The following is a 17,053-nucleotide window of genomic DNA, read 5'->3' on the forward strand; positions in this document are numbered from 1 at the left end:
TCTTGTTCTCTGAAAGTATTCAGAAAAGTGGAGCCTTTCATCATGGGCAAAATAAGTTGGTGTTTTTACTTTTGCTGAATCATTTTTGTTGAAATAGGTCTAATCCATATTGGAGATGAACTGAGAGAAGTTAATGGAATTGTAGTTGATGATAAAAGACCTGAGGAAATCATTCAGATATTGGTACGTATGTCACTGGGAACATTTGAGTTTTAATCTGATTTGTCCAACACATTTACCATTACTTAAGGTCACTTTTTGCACTGAGATCTCTGTTTTTACCATGTACATTAAATATCTGGCCATAATATTTGGTACAGTCAGCAAATTTTATAATTGCCCAAAAGCTGGATTCCAGCCTACAAGAAGACAAGTAATGGGTACATTCCCTTTAAACTGCCTCTTGATCTGGGAGGAAACTGTGACATTTGGAGTTATAAACACCTCATCTTGCATTTAGACACTCATAAAAAGCATATTTAAAAAGATTGTTACAAGATCAACTGTGTTTTCAGCATTTTTAACACAACAGGCAAATCACATTCATTCACAGCAGCTAGATTTTTTGGTTATACAGTAAAACCCCTGTTATTCAAAATTCAAACAACCAGCAGCCTCAAGCAACCAGCAAAAAAATCATGGAAAAGAAATAGGTCAAAATTGAGGATGTTTAAAATTGGCACGTCTCACCAGCAGTACACCAAGCATGCAGCGCACAGTCTCAAGCAATCAGAAAATTACCAATCCAAATAGGTGCTGGATACCAGGGGTTTTACTGTAATTATATTCCAAGTTTATTTATCATGTATCATTCTTGCTTTGGAATTTGGTCATTTGTATATTAGACACTATTCAACAAAGAATATGGATATCTAGCCACCTTTAGGGTGGGTTTCTCATTTTCAAGAGATGAGACAAGGGCAATATCTGGGTTCAGCTGTGGTCGTGTTTCATTTGCAAGTTACATAAAAAGAAATTCTCAAACATGTCACTCGGAAGTTAAAATCATGATTTTTCTAATCATAGGTTAAAATCTAGAGAAGATTTGGAAACTGGAATGTGAAAACAGGGATTATTATATTAAAACCCTTCCGGAGTATTTATCAAAGGGAATTCTCATCTAAGCAAGCAGACTTAATTTTGGGTGACAGAAATTGTAAAATTGCAGTCAATTCCTAGTTTATACCTCAGGTACTTTGTCATGAGAATAGTTTGTATGTACCCAACATTTTCACCAATTCACTTAATTCTGGAGAAAATTACAAAACTGTACAGTCTGTTGTGGAGAACAAAATCACTGACAGAAACATTTGGATTTCCACATTGAGCCTCATGAACGTGTATTCTAGGATTTTGCAATATAATAATGGTAAATTTAGTCAGTTTTGTTGTCATTACAATTTTGTGGCAATTAAATCCAGAAAACACATGAGATAATAGAACATATGCAATCTGTGTATAAGAGTTGTCACTCTGGTACCTAGCTTCACCAGCTACACACCTGTACTAGGTTTTGCTTTTCCACGACATTTTATTTCTGCACAAGTCCTGCTCTCGTTTATTTTAGCAAAGTGCAATACCTCACACTTGTCACAGTTAAATTCCTTTGGGGATTCCTTGGCCCACCCACTCTGTGGCAGAGCATTGATCACAGGTGTCCATTAGAAGTTGTACTAATCTTGTAGTTCCTTATTTACTGAAGTAGAAATTTATGAAATTAATGTGTGCATCTTACAATTTTGTTTAGGCTCAGTCACAAGGAGCAATAACTTTTAAAATAATTCCAGGAATTAAAGAGGAGACTCCAACTAAAGAAAGCAAGGTAGGCACATGAAGAACCAGGTAAAAATAATTAAAGAAGCAGATTTTATATCTCCTGTGCTTCTATAGTGTACACTGCTTCTGGTGATGCAGCTGCAAGGGCAAATTAGAGATTATGTCAACCCATAGTACACAACAGGACAGAAAGAGGCTCTTCGACCCATCTAATCCGTGCTGAGATATTTATACCGCCTAGTCCCATTGACCTATATTTGCACTATAGTACTTCATATGCCTCTCATCCATGTACTTAGCAATCTTCTCTTAAATGTTGAAATTAAACCTACATCCACCTCCTCCACTGGGTCCTCACTCCACACTCTCACCACCCTCTAAGTGAGGAAGTTTCCCCTAATGTTCCACTTTAAAATTTCACTCTTCACCCTTAACCCATGTTTTCTTGTTCTTGCCTCACACAACCACAAAGAAGAACACTTGCTTGTATTTAGCCTATTCATGATTTTGTATACCTCTATCAAGCCTCCCCTCATTCACCTAACCAATTCAACCTTTCCTTATAACTCAGCTCTTCAAATCCAGGCAAGATCCTTATACATGTTCTCTGCACTTTCAATCTTATTGATATTTTTCCTGTAGATAGTTGACTAAAACTACACACAATACTCCAGGTTTGGCCTCATCAATGTCTTGTATAATTTCAACATAACATCTCAACTCCTATCCTCAATACTTTGATTTGAGAAGGCCAATGTGCCATAAGCTTTCATTATGGTCATATCTATAATTCCAAGATATCTCCTGTTTTGCCACACTCCATAATTTCCTGCCTCTTACTGTGCAAGTCCTACCCTGGTTCTTCCTCCCAAACTACAACATCTCACACTTGTCAGTGGGACTTTATTAAAGGCCTTACTCAAATTCACGTAAGCAACCTCCACTCCTTTTACTTCATCAACTTTGTTTGAAACCTTCTTGAAAAACTTAGACATGATCTATTGCACACAAAGTCATGTTGAATATCTGTCTATCCAAATACTATATCTGGTCTCTTGGGATTCTTTCAACAACTTACCCACTGCTAATATCAGGTTCACTAGCCAATAATTTCCTTGTTTATTCTTAGAGCCTTTCATAATCAACAGAACAGCATTATCCATTCTCCAATCCACCTTCATCTCACCTGTGGCTCAGGACATTTTAAATACCTCTGCTAGGGCCCCTACGATTTCTGCACTAGCTTACCTCAAGGTCTGAGGGAATATTGTCAGGCCCTGAGGATTTATCCACCCTTATTTGCCTCAAGACAGCAAGCATCTCATCCTCTGTAATTTGTATAGGGTTCATGACTTCACTGCTGTTTTGCCTCACTTCTAGACTCAGTATCTTTCTCCCGAGTAATTACAGTAAGTTTTAACTTTATTTCAATCGCAAAAATGTCGGCGTTGGGAGCTCGGTGTGCTGAGAAGGGAGGGAGGGAAGGGGATAGGAAGGAAGGGGAGGGAGAGAGGGAAGGAAGGAAGGAGAGAGGAGGGAGGGAAGGGGAGAGGAGGGAGGGGAGGTGTGAGGAAGGGGATTGGAGGGAGGGAGGGAAAGGATGAGGAAGAAGGAGAGGGAAGGACACTGAGCAATGCCTGGGAGGCCGCTCTCCTTGACAAGGGATTCTTCTGACCACTTGCGTGTGAGAGACAGTGGCATGCAGTTTGAAAGGGAGAGTTGGAGAGAAAAGTCAATAGGGGAAGATAAAGAAGAAATGGAAAGAGAGAGGGAAGGGGTTATCTGAAACAAGGACAATCGTCTTTCTAATTTAATGTCAAGTAAATTTTTTTTCAACTGTAAGGTGAATTCGACTCGAAAAAAGTGCGCGCGTGTGCAGAATGATGATCTACTATTCGGCTGCATAGGATAGTTTTGTATGCTGATCAATGCTAATTTTATTGATAATAAATTGAATAATATTAATTTGTATATATTTTTAAAATTGTTGGCAAAATTACTAAGTTTGTTAGAATTTTTGTCAAGCAGACCACATGCCTCTTTCCAACCAGCACCACAGTCAACCATAGTAAAGTGCAACATTACTTCTGTTTTTAGTGCAATTCATAAAATCATGGACAAAAACAAAATATACCAGGATGCTGTGAGCATCAGACATCATCAGTGGAGAGAGAAACAATTGTTACTTCAGGTCAGGGACATTTAAGCAGGATTGGGGAAAAAATCTGAGGTATGTGCATTTCAACTTGTTAGAAACTGTGGTGGAAATAAAGAACAATATAGAACAACTGTGATTCAGTTGGGAGAGATTACAGGACCAACTGGTCAAGAAAATGATTGTTAAAGAGCTCATAAAGAAACAAAATATGAATCTGCAGAAGACTTTGGTCTGAGTGGCAACATAGATCCATTTCAATTTGCCTACATAAAATGCTGGACAGCAAAGGTGCGAACTTAAGGATGCCATTTACTGCCTACAGTCTGGCATTCAACACCATCATCCCCTCAAAACTGATCAGGAAACTCCCAAGACCTGGGGCTAAAATATTCAATATATAACTGGAGCTTGGGTTTCTTCACCTCCAGACCCCAATCAGCATGGATTGGCAAGAACCTCTCCTCCACAATCTCCATCAGCACAGGAACACCATAGAGCTGTATTCTTAGCATCAGCTGTACTCACTTTACAATTGTGACTGCATGGCTTGATGCGACAATAACACTATTTACAAATTTGCTGATCGTAGCTCAGTAGTGGACGGTGTAAAAAAGCGCAATGAGTTGGCATACAGGAGGGCGATCAAAAAACTTGGCTGAATGGAAAACCAAGGAGTTGATTGTAGAGTTCAGGAGGGGGAAACCAGAGGGTGGACGATTCAGTGATCATTGGGGAATCAGAGGTGGAGATGCTGAGAAAATTTAAATTCTTTGGTGTCGCTATTGCGGAGGACCTATCCTGGACCCAATATACTTATGTCATCATGAAGAAAGAATGTCAGCACCTCCACTTCCTCAGGAGTTTGCGGAGATTCAGTATGACTTCAGAAATCAGGGCAAACCTTTATGGATGTACAGTGGTTTCCGGAAGTCTATAACCCCTCAAGGCCACTGCCAGCACAGCTGCTGCCATCTTGGGCCCAGATTTTGTTCACAGGATTTTAAACTAACTTGAACAGGTAATTTAAAGCCTGCACAGAGCCGTCAGTGGTAGGACTGGACAAAAGAACCCTGCGGAAGAGTGGTGTGTCTCTGCCTCCTGCTCTCCCCAAGATGGCACCAATGGCAGTACTGCTTTTGCAGCAACTCTGACAGCTCCACCATGTTTTTGAGAACAGACTCAATCAGAGGTTCATTTAAGAACTTATTTTGCACATTATTTATAGCTGAATGTTTCCCTTCTTTGCATTTGTAAATTCAGTTGTTTACATTTCCTTCTTTATTTACATTTGTCTTTTTTGTATATTTTTTTTCCCGTAGGTAAAAGAATCTCAGGGTTGATTGTGATGTCTGAATGTAATCTGACAATAAGTTTGAACTTTGAACTTCAAGGGTGAGGAGGGGGGTGACTTGTATACCTTGAACTTGGATTCACCGCTGGACAGGACATGAGGCGTGTGGCTATCAGGGTTACAGGAGTGCAGCAGGTTGTAGAATCAGCGGGCACTCTGTCTCTGAAGGGACCCTCTTTTGTTTCTCTTTCTTTATCATGGTGGCACCTCTTTGTGTGCCATTACAATGCAAACAAAGGGAAAGCTTTTTTTGTGCACTTTTGAGTAATAATAAACAGAATCTTCAAATAAATGTAATATTTGAAAATTTGTAAAGTACCAAACCAAAAAGTAATGTGCTGTTTTCCCAAGTGAAGCTGGGGGAAGAGAGTGTGGAATAGGAGGGTATAAAGAAAGAAAATAGCAGGTGTCTGGAAACTCAAGGTCAGTATCTTTTTCTTGTTCAGAGTGCAAATCACTATCTTACCTGTCAATTCTTCTAGTTCCAAGAGGATAGGAAGTGGAAAAAAAAACACAATGCCTGCTAGTGTGTCTCCTGCATGGGCAGGTGTACTGAGAAAGGACAGGTTGTTCCTCAAGTGAAACAAATAGCGATTAATGCTGAAGGGGGAGGGAAAGGTAGTTTTGATGGTGGCATCACAACATGGATGTACGAATGGATAGAATATGGCCTGGTAGGGTAGAATATGCAGGGAGAGTTTTGCCTGTGATGTATTGGATTGTGACCACTGCCTTTTCAGAGCTTTCAACTTAGAGGTATTGGTGTCCCCATGCCAGGATGTGATGTAGCCAGTCAGCTCAATTTCCACTAAACATCTCTAAAAGTTTGCCAAGATTTCCAAGAACCTCCACAAACTCCTGATAAAATGGACGTGCTGACGTGCTTTCTTCACAATGACATTCAAGATAGTGGCTCCCCGGAATTTAAATTTCTCACCCTCTCCACCTTTAATCCCCCAATAATCACTGGATCGTACACCTCTGGTTTTCCACTCCTAAAGTCCACAATCAGCTCCTTGGTTTTGGTTACATCGAGTAAGAGGTTGTTAGAACACCATTCTGCCAAGTTTTCAATCTCGCTCCTGCATTCTGACTCATCACCCCCTTTTATATAACCCACTACAAATTTGTAGATGGTGTTATTGTCATACTGAGCCATGCAGTCATAGGTGTAAAGCGATTAGATCAAGGTGCTAAGAACACAGCCCTGCAGTTCTCCGGTACTGATAGAGATTGTGGAGGAGATGTTATTACCATTGTGAGAAACAGAAGTACCTTCACAGATTTCGCTCGAGTCAAAAATTGAGAACAAAGAACATTTATTGTACAACAGTGCAAAGTTGGGTGCTTCCCCTTACCCTGGGAATACATACACATACTGGGGCTCACCCAACTTTTATACAGTTCATTTCAGTGTAGAGGTACCCTCCCCCCCTAACATTCTTCTGCCTCCTGGATTGGTTTGGCATTTGGTAATTCTGTCTGGGTCCCATCATGTCATTGTCCTTATTCAAACATCTCAACCCCCAGGACTTACTAATTCTATATGCAGAACTTGCTAATTCTGTCTATCACTGTAAGTCCCTTATTCTATTATACTTGCATAACCCTTCCTCACACTCTTATCGGAATTCATCCCTACTCAGCACTCACTTAACTTCCTCTAATCTAGTCTAGTCTTCCTTATTTCATTTATATTCCATTATCTCTCACAATCCACACTTTTTCTTTAGCTACGCTTAGTAAATTCTCAACTGGAAACTTGGTCTTTTTCTCAGCGAGTCAGCAAATGAACTCCAATCTCAGCATCATCAGACGGAGTTTGGGAAACATACATCCTTTGGGTTGTAGTGATCTGCACACAAGTCATTAGGCAGGGAAGTATCATTATGGCTAAAATAACGAGTCCACCTGCTATAAGGGCTGAGTGTATCCACCTCCAGTCACCAGTAAAAAGTTCAACCGCCTGACCATTGTGACCATCGTCATCAATCGATCTTCCACAAATGCCGCCCTCAGCAGCCAACAAGTAATCGAGAGCCAGGCGGTTTTGATAAGCTATAGCTCATATCTGTCATTGTTCTTCAACCAATAAATCCAAGGCCGTCGCTGTCTGTTTGGTGATAATCTCCAAAACTGCCTGGAGTCTGAATAAATGGTTTAAATGCCAAACAGCTGTTACACTGGAGCAGCTTGAGCCGTTTACAACTGGAATCCCCCTTATAGTGATGGCCTTTAGCCTTCCGAATATATTCGTGACCCAAAGGATGATTTACAAGATGCCAAGTTGGGGGGGGGGGGTGCGTTTATTGTTACCTAACATGTGAGTAGCAGCTTGTCTGCGAGCATTAGCATATATACCCCCTTTATCCCTAGTCCAGGTATAGCCCTGACTAATGTTATAACATAACATAACAATTACGGCACGGAAACAGGCCATTAGGCCCTTCTAGTCCGCACCGAACCAAACACCCCTCTCTAGTCCCACCTCCCTGCACAATGCCCATAACCCTCCATCTTCTTCTCATCCATATACCTGTCCAACCTTTTCTTAAATAATACAATTGACTCTGCCGCCACTATTTCTCCCGGAAGCTCATTCCACACGGCTACCACTCTCTGAGTAAAGAAGTTCCCCCTAATGTTACCTCTAAACCTCTGCCCCTTAATTCTTAACTCATGTCCTCTTGTTTTAATCTTTCCTCCTCTTAACGGAAATAGTCTATCCACATCCACTCTGTCTATCCCTTTCATAATCTTAAATACTTCTATCAAATCCCCTCTCAACCTTCTACGCTCCAAAGAATAAAGACCTAATCTGTCCAATCTCTCCCTATACTCTAGATGCTTAAACCCAGGTAACATTCTGGTAAATCTTCTCTGCACTCTCTCCACTCTGTTAGGCGACCAGAACTGCACACAGAACTCCAAATTAGGCCGCACCAACGTCTTATACAATCTCAACATCACCTCCCAACTCCTATATTCCATGCAATGATTGATAAAGGCCAGCATACTAAAAGCCTTCTTCACCACCCTATTCACGTGAGTTTCTACCTTCAGGGAACGATGTACCGTTACTCCTAAATCTTTCTGCTCTTCTGTATTCATCAATGCTCTCCCATTTACCACGTATGTCCTGTTCTGATTCTTCTTACCAAAATGAAGCACCTCACACTTATCAGCATTAAATTCCATCTGCCATTTTTCAGCCCACTTTTCTAAGCAGCCCAAATCCCTCTGTAATCCTTGAAAACCTTCTTCATTATCCACTATTCCACCTATCTTAGTATCGTCTGCATATTTACTAATCCAATTCACCACCCCATCATCTAGATCATTAATGTATATAACGAACAACAATGGGCCCAATACAGATCCTTGAGGCACACCACTGGTCACCGGCCTCCAACCTGACAGACAATTATCCACTACCACTCTCTGGCCTCTCCCTTTCAGCCAATGTTCAATCCGTTTGACTATCTCAAAATTTATACCTAAAGACTGCACCTTCCTAACTAACCTTCCATGTGGTACCTTATCGAAGGCCTTACTGAAGTCCATATAGACAACATCCACTGTGCTACCCTCATCCACATTCCTAGTCACCTCTTCAAAAAATTCAATGAGATTGGTCAAACATGACCTTCCTCCCATAAATCCATGTTGAGTGCTCCTGATCAGACCCTGTCTATCCAGATGTTTATAAGTACTATCTCTAAGAATTTTCTCCATTAATTTACCTACCACAGACGTCAAACTTACAGGCTGATAGTTGCCAGGCTTCCTCCTTGAACCCTTTTTAAATAACGGAACCACATGCGCAATGCGCCAATCCTCCGGCACTATCACCATATCTAATGACATTTGGAAAATTACCGCCAGAGCCCCTGCTATTTCCTCCTTCACTTCTCTCAATGTCCTGGGGAAGATCCCGTCTGGTCCCAGAGACTTATCCACCTTTATATTCTTCAAAAGCCCTAAAACTACATCTTTTGTAATCTCTATATTCCCCATATTTACCCAATTTGCTTTTTTTATCTCACATCTCCCAATATCCTTCTCCTTAGTGAATACCGAAGAAAAGAAACTGTTCAATATCTCCCCCACCATTTTCCCACCATCTTCTTTGTACCATATTTTTAGCACTCATCTCTTTAATATCTGTAGAGGCCGGGACGCAAACCCAATCCACTCCCCTAGGGCAGTTCTGTTTCCCTCGTCCATGTTGGGATCCTAAATTAAACCATACTAAATAAGGTACCCCACTATGAATACACTCTATACCTGTGCCCTGTCTGCATTCTAAAGGTAAACTTGTCCATTCCTCAAAGTAATTATCACCTCTACTGCCCCTATTCCAGGAGGATATAATATATTGTGTATAATTGGGTGGTTTCCCAAAAATTGGGAACCAGCAGAAAAACAATACAGCAAATAATAAAAATAACATTACAGCACTTTTTCCCGGCGTAGCGTAACTTTTAGACCAGAAGGATGCGAGACTGCAAAGCCATCCTGGCCAGAGAAAAAACTAGCCTTCCGTCGCGCATGCAGCCATCTTCAGCGCAAACTCCGGGAGATCCAAAATGAGTGGTAGACTAGCCTCGCCAAACGAACCCAGCTCAGCGCGGACATTGGCGACTTCAGGGGTTTTTACAAGGCTCTAAGGTCTTGGTACGGCCCCTAACCCCAAGTCCAAACCTGCTGCGCAGCTCAGACGGCAAAGTCCTCCTCAACGACAAGATCTCCATCCTCAACCGATGGTCAGAACACTTCCAATCTCTTTTCAGTGCCAACCGCTCAGTCCAAGAATCCGCCCTGCTCCAGCTCCCTCAACAGCCCTTAAGGCTAGAACTGGATGAGGTCCTCACCCGGGAAGAGACATATAAGGCAATTGAACAACTGAAAAGTGGCAAAGCAGCAGGTAAGGATGGAATCCCCCCCCAGAGGTCGGAAGGCTGGCGGCAAAACTCTGCATGCCAAACTGCATGAATTTTTCAAGCTCTGCTGGGACCAAGGAAAGCTGCCTCAGGACCTTCATGATGCCATCATCATCACCCTGTACAAAAAAAAGGCAAGAAATCAGACTGCTCAAACTACAGGGGAATCACGCTGCTCTCCATTGCAAGCAAAATCTTCGCTAGGATTCTCCTAAATAGAAATACCTAGTGTTGCCGAAAATGTTCTCCCAGAATCACAGTGCGGCTTTCACGCAAACAGTGGAACTACTGACGTGGTCTTTGCCCTCCAAGAAAAGTACAGAGAACAAAACAAAGGACTCTACATCACCTTTGTTGACCTCACCAAAGCTTTTGACACCATGAGTAGGAAAGGGCTTTGGCAAATACTAGAGTGTATCGGATGCCCCCCAAAGTTCCTCAACATGGTTATCCAACTGCATGAAAACCAACAAGGTCGGGTCAGATACAGCAATGAGCTCTCTGAACCCTTCTCCATTAACAATGGCATGGAGCAAGACTGTGTCCTCGCACAAACCCTCTTTACTATCTTCTTCAGCATGATGCTGAAACAAGCCATGAAAGATCTCAACAGTGAAGACGTTGTTTACATCCGGTACCGCACGGATGGCAGTCTCTTCAATCTGAGGCGCCTGCAAGCTCACACCAAGACACAAGAGCAACTTGTCCGTGAACTACTCTTTGCAGACAATGTCGCTTTTTTCAGAGCCAGCTCTTCAGTGCTTGACGTCCTGTTTTGCGGAAACTGCCAAAATGTTTGGCCTGGAAGTCAGCCTTAAGAAAACTGAGGTCCTCCATCAGCCAGCTCCCCACCATGACTATCAGCCACCCCACATCTCCATCGGGCACACAAAACTCAAAACGGTCAACCAGTTTACCTATCTCGGCTGCACCATTTCATCGGATGCAAGGATGGACAATGAGATAGACAACAGACTTGCCAAGGCAAATAGCGCCTTTGGAAGACTACACAAAAGAGTCTGGAAAAACAACCAACTGAAAAACCTCACAAAGATTAGCGTATACAGAGCCGTTGTCATACCCACACTCCTGTTCGGCTCCGAATCGTGGATCCTTTATCGGCATCATCTACGGCTCCTAGAACGCTTCCACCAGCGTTGTCTCCGCTCCATCCTCAACATTCATTGGAGCGACTTCATCTCCAACATCGACGTACTCGAGATGGCAGAGGCCGACAGCATCGAATCCATGCTGCTGAAGATCAAACTGCGCTGGGTAGGTCACGTCTCCAGAATGGAGGATGTTAGGTCTGCTTTGTTCATGAATGAGTGAGACAAACACCAGGCTGAGTCGAAATCAGGGTTCTTTGTTCTTTATTACCGGATTGTAACACTTGCGACTAACAAGTTAGTCGGAGAATGCATTCTGCCGTTATCAGCAAAATGGTGATTTTTTATACCCTTGGATACATGCTTAGAACATCATCATATCATTACTTGTCCAATGACTAAAACTGTTGCTATCCTTTCCCTGCTAGCTTCCTGCCTCTCAATCCATCAATGTCTCTCTTATCTTGTAAGTACAAGGATGCATTCTGTTACTCCCTAGTACTGGGTGACTCCTTCTCCGGTCCCATCTCATGATGTTTTACCTTACAAGGACCATCGCCTTCCCAAGATCGTGTTATATGGTGAGCTCTCCACTGGCCACCGAGACAGAGATGCACCAAAGAAGAGGTATAAGGACTGCGTAAAGAAAGCTCTTGGTGCCTGCCACATTGACCACCGCCAGTGGGCTGATATCGCCTCAAACCATGCATCTTGGCGCCTCACAGTTCGGCGGGCAGCAACCTCCTTTGAAGAAGACCGCAGAGCCCACCTCACTGTCAGAAGACAAAGGAGGAAAAACCCAACAACCAACCCCAACCAACCAATTTTCCCTTGCAACCGCTGCAACCATGTCTGCCTGTCCCGTATCGGACTTGTCAACCACAAACGAGCCTGCAGCTGACGTGGACATTTACCCCTCCATAAATCTTCATCCGCGAAGCCAAGCCAAAGAAGAGTCCATGGATTAGCTTGTTTAATGCGTTGTATGTGAGTCCACCCCTTTTCTTTTGTTCGCACTGCAGTGTCTGTAATCAGAAGTACACAATAAGGGCCGTCCCATATCGGTTTTAGTTTATGGTCTTGCCACGCTTTTACATGTACCCACTCACCAGGTTTAACAGAATGAATAGGATAGTCCAGGGGTGGGTTTTGAGCTAATAAACCCTTCTGTCATAAGTCATATAGAGAAGTAGAAAGTCCCTGTAAATATTTAGATATGTACTGGTCATTAGCCTCAGGGGTAGGGATATCTGTGGAATCCTATGTAAGGAAGACCAAACTTCATTTCATATGGTGAGACAGCAAGGTCCTTACGAGGAGCTGTGCGAGTCCTAATTAAAGCTAAGGGTAAGGATTTAATCCAGGAGAGGCCAGTTTCCTCATGAAGTCGAGTGAGTTGATTTTTCAGGGTCTGATTCATCCGTTCAACACGGCCTGAACTCTGAGGGTGCCATGGGGTATGTAACTGCCAATCTATTACAAGGATTTTACACAGACCCTGGAGTACCTGAGAGGTAAAATGTGTACCTCGATCTGAGTGAATGGTTTGAATAATGCCATAACGCAGAATAACAGACTCTAGTAAAATCCGGATAACAGTGCTGACACGATCATTAGGGGTCGGGAAAGCCTCAACCCATCGAGTAAAATGATTCACCATCACCAGGTGGTATTTATAAACCCCTATCTTAGGTAATTCCGTGAAGTCAATCTGTATTCGTTGAAACAGGTGTACGGCTATATCATGACCGCCAGGCATTACCTGGCGCATGACTTTCTTATTCACTCGCTGACAGATTGGGCACCCCCGAGTACTTTGCTTGGCTATGGTGTATATTCCCAAGCAATTAAAGGACCGTACAAAAGCATCAACAAGTGCCTGTGTTCCCCAATGTGTCTGCTGGTGGAGCTGATCAATAATCTGATGAGCCAAGGCTTTGTTCAGTACTTGGCGTCCCTCTGCCGTCCACCACAACCCATCGGCATTTTGACGCATTCCATGGTCTTTCATATAAACCTCCTCTTTCCATGAAAAGATGGGAGTCTTTTGAACCTCATGTGGGGTGGGGAGTAACAGCTGCATGTCTATTTTTTTTGTGAGTGCAGCCTGTTTGGCAGCTTCATCTGCCTGTCTGTTCCCCTGTGCTTCAGGACTGTCAATAATTTGATGGCCCCGTACATGAATTACAGCTATCTCCTCAGGTAACATAAGAGCATCTAAGGATTGAACAATTAAGTTTTCATGGATCAACATTTGTCCTTTCCCAGTTATCATTCCCCGCTCTTTCCAAATCTTTCCAAAGGTGTGCACTACACCAAAAGCATACTTTGCGTCGGTATAGATCGTGCCCACCTTTCCCTCTAAACCCTGGAGAGCTCTACAGAGGGCATATAATTCACAGGATTGTGCCGACCAATGACTGGGAAGATGACTGGCTTCAATCACAACTCCTCCATTCCCATCCACTACACTATACCCGCTATACCAAATGCCGTCAATGCAGCGGGAAGATCCATCAATAAACCATTTTTCACCCTCCCGTAAAGGTTCATCACTTAAATCATCTCTAATTTTTGTCTGTAAATCTATCACTTCTAAACATACATGCTCTAAATCATTGGGGACAGTATCAGAATCTGGAGAAACCAAGAAGGCGGCTGGATTCTGTTCTTTGTTTATGATCAGTGTCAAATCATCCCTATCCATAAGAATCACTTCATACTTTAAAATTCTAGAATCAGTAAGCCACCTTCCGGCACGTTGTAAGAGAATAGTGCGGACTGTGAGGGGTGTGAACTATCATCGGGGCACCAAACGTAATCTTTCGTCCTTCCTCAACTAAAATAGCAGTGACTGCAATTGCTTGCACACATTCTGGCCAACTTGACAAACAGGATCTAAAATTTTTGACAGAAAGGCAACTGGTTGTCTAAAGCCTGCCCTCTCTTGCGTTAATACTCCCACGGCCACACCGTCTTTCGCATTGGTATATAGGTCAAATGGCTTATTTAGATCGGGTAAAGCCAGAACTGGGGCACTAATAAGACGCTGTTTCACCAAGGTAAAATCTTTAATCTCCTCCTCCGTCCAGACAACAGTTTCGCCCCCTAGAGTTGCAAGTTTATCATAAAGAAATTTGACCAGGCTAGAATAATTCTCAATCCAAATTCTACAGTATCCCACTAAACCAAGGAATTTCCTAAGTTCTCGAGCACTCTTTGGAGGGGGGATCTGCAGAATACCCGCGTGTTCTCTCTGGACTTATCTTCCTAATTCCTTGACTAACTAGGTGACCTAAGTATTTAACTTCAGATTGAACAAATTGTAACTTTGATTCGCTCACTCTAAGACCCTTATTCCCTAGAAAATTCAAAAATTCAACAGTGTATTGTTTAACCACATCATACGTTTTTCCCGTGATTAATAGATCATCAACATATTGTATTAATTGACAATCCTCTCTCCAAGGGGCCTCATCTAGTACCTGTTCTAAAACTTGGCCAAACAAATTTGGTGATTCTGTAAAACCCTGGGGAAGGACCGTCCACTGGTATTGCTTTTTCCGTCCTGTAAAAGGATTCTCCCACTCAAATGCAAACATGCCCCTACTGTCTATTGCCAACGGACAGGTCCAGAAGGCATCTTTGAGGTCAATTACACTAAACCACTTACTATGGGGATCAATTTTACCCATTATCGTATAGGTGTTAGGTACAACCGGATAACGAGTGAGAATAATTTTGTTTAACTCCCTCAAATCCTGCACTAATCGATAGGTACCATCTGGTTTTTGGACAGGTAAAATTGGGGTATTAAAAGGTGACATACAAGGTTCAAGTATACCATCTTTCACCAATTGGTCAATTACTGGCTGCAGCCCCTTTCGGCCAGCCATAGGAATTGGATACTGTTTTCGTCTAATTACTTGGTCAGGGTCTTTTAAAGTAACTTGTAGGGGAGGAACATCTAACCCTCCTCTATTGCCTCTTTTTGCCCATACTCTAGGATTTATTAGTTCCCGATCCTCCTCTGTTAGTACATAAAATTGAACCCCGATACCTGATCCCTGTGGTCTGGTACCGATAGTCAATTGGTCCTGTAAATCCCGTCCCAACAAGCAAACTCCAGCTTGGGGAACTAGTAAAATATCCTCTTGTTATTATCTTTTCTCCCATTTGTATCCTTACATCCTTTAGCATAGGGACCGTAAAATCTCTTCCTCCCACTCCCGAAATCATCACTGTCCCTTCTGTTTTAACACCCACAGGCCGTTGTAAAATACTAGACCAGGCTGCCCCAGAATCTACTAGAAAAGTCATCTTGTCACCGTGGGGTCCTATGCATAAATTTACCAATGGTTCTCCGTGCAGCCCCACGGTGTGTATTGACTGAGAACTGTGACCCCCCTATTCATAATCTGCCTCCATCAATGCGTAAGATCGCGTCTCCCTGGCTCGCATTGGGCATTCCCTCTTAAAGTGTCCCTCCTTTTTACAATAATAGCAAACTAATGCTCCTGTTTCCCAATTTCTACCAGGGTCTCCACGGGGTCCCGGGAATGGTCGTTGTCCCCGGAATTCTCTTCTACCCCTGCCTCTGCTCTGGTCTCTACTTCCCCACTCCTGGTGCTCCTCCCAACGTCCAGGAGCTGGCACACAGCTCCTAACATTTCCCTGCTGTCCCTCCACAACTTCCTTGACTGCCTGCATCAAAATCTTAGCCTTTCCTTTCTATTTATTTTGAGACCTCTGGACGTATGCCCTTTGTGTGATCTGTAAAAGCTGTGTTATTCCCTGTTCATGCCAATTCTCTGTCTTTTGTAATTTCTTCCTGATATCTGGGACTGAATTAGTAACAAAGCCCGTCAATACCAACTGTTCACCTGGTGGGGATTCTATATCCAACCCCCCATATTGCTGTACGGCCGCACGCAATCTATTCAGAAATGCAGAGGGGGTCTACTCGGGACCTTGGGGAACCTCAAATGCCTTCTTAAAGTTCTGTCCTTTTGGAACAGACTCCTTCATTCCTTTTATTAGATTAATCCTATACTCCATTCGTGTGCGACCATCATTAGTATTCTTATCCCAATTCGGGTTTACCAGGGGGAATTAAAGTTCCCCAGGTATCGCCTCTGGTCCCCCTTAGTGTTCCCTATCCCAGACTCTAATCCCTGCCTTGCGAATCATTCCACGCTCATCCAAGTGAATAGAGCCTTAAAGATCGATATTAATTCATTCCAGGTATATATATTCGGTCCCAAAAATTGATCTGCACATCCCTGAGGGTCTTCTATCAGGGAGGTCATTTCCTTAAAATTGCGCACCTCCGTACAGGTCAGAGGCACATTTACGAACCCAAGACCCCCCCACGTCCCCTCCCAAGGGAACCTCTTGTAAAGGTCTCATCCAGTTAATTTCTGGCTTATCCCCTCCTCGATGATGTTTAGGTTCCTGCCCTCTGGGAGACAAATCAAAGGATTCTGCCCTTCCCTTCCGAAGGGTCTCACACTGTTCTGAATGACTCTCATAATCAAAGTCTCCTCCCTCTCGTGTCATTTGAGGCGGTAATCTTGTACTCTGTGAGCATACCACCCCTACTTTCTTTTTCTCTAACTGTGGAGGAGGAGGGGAAGGTAAAGAAGGGTAAAGCGTAGGTGAGGGGGGGAGATAGGAGCCAGCACAGGAGGAACATAAGGTGGAGGAAGGGAATGTA

The 17,053-nt window shown here is 43.0% G+C and overlaps 1 protein-coding gene and 1 long non-coding RNA gene across 18 annotated transcripts in view; one reads left to right on the forward strand and one right to left on the reverse strand.

Annotated features, from left to right (window-relative positions):
* The window catches only part of mpp7a (MAGUK p55 scaffold protein 7a), a 584,207-nt gene that overhangs the window by 454,081 nt on the left and 113,073 nt on the right, over window positions 1-17,053 (forward strand). For all 17 annotated transcript variants that reach the window (XR_011350171.1, XM_069914534.1, XM_069914533.1 and 14 more), the window contains 2 exons: window positions 98-183; window positions 1,748-1,822. Coding sequence is in view for 16 of the 17 variants with exons in the window: in XM_069914534.1 (XP_069770635.1) it covers window positions 98-183; window positions 1,748-1,822 (161 nt within the window). In the remaining variant the exon portion in view is untranslated. The remainder of the gene's footprint in view (window positions 1-97; window positions 184-1,747; window positions 1,823-17,053) is intronic.
* The window catches only part of LOC138751771 (uncharacterized), a 692,174-nt gene continuing 686,695 nt past the window's right edge, over window positions 11,575-17,053 (reverse strand). The window contains exon 2 of the long non-coding RNA XR_011350173.1: window positions 11,575-11,879. This is a non-coding gene — a long non-coding RNA (uncharacterized lncRNA). The remainder of the gene's footprint in view (window positions 11,880-17,053) is intronic.

The sequence above is a fragment of the Narcine bancroftii genome, chromosome 1, assembly GCF_036971445.1.
Source record: "Narcine bancroftii isolate sNarBan1 chromosome 1, sNarBan1.hap1, whole genome shotgun sequence".
NCBI classification, from domain to species: domain Eukaryota; kingdom Metazoa; phylum Chordata; class Chondrichthyes; order Torpediniformes; family Narcinidae; genus Narcine; species Narcine bancroftii.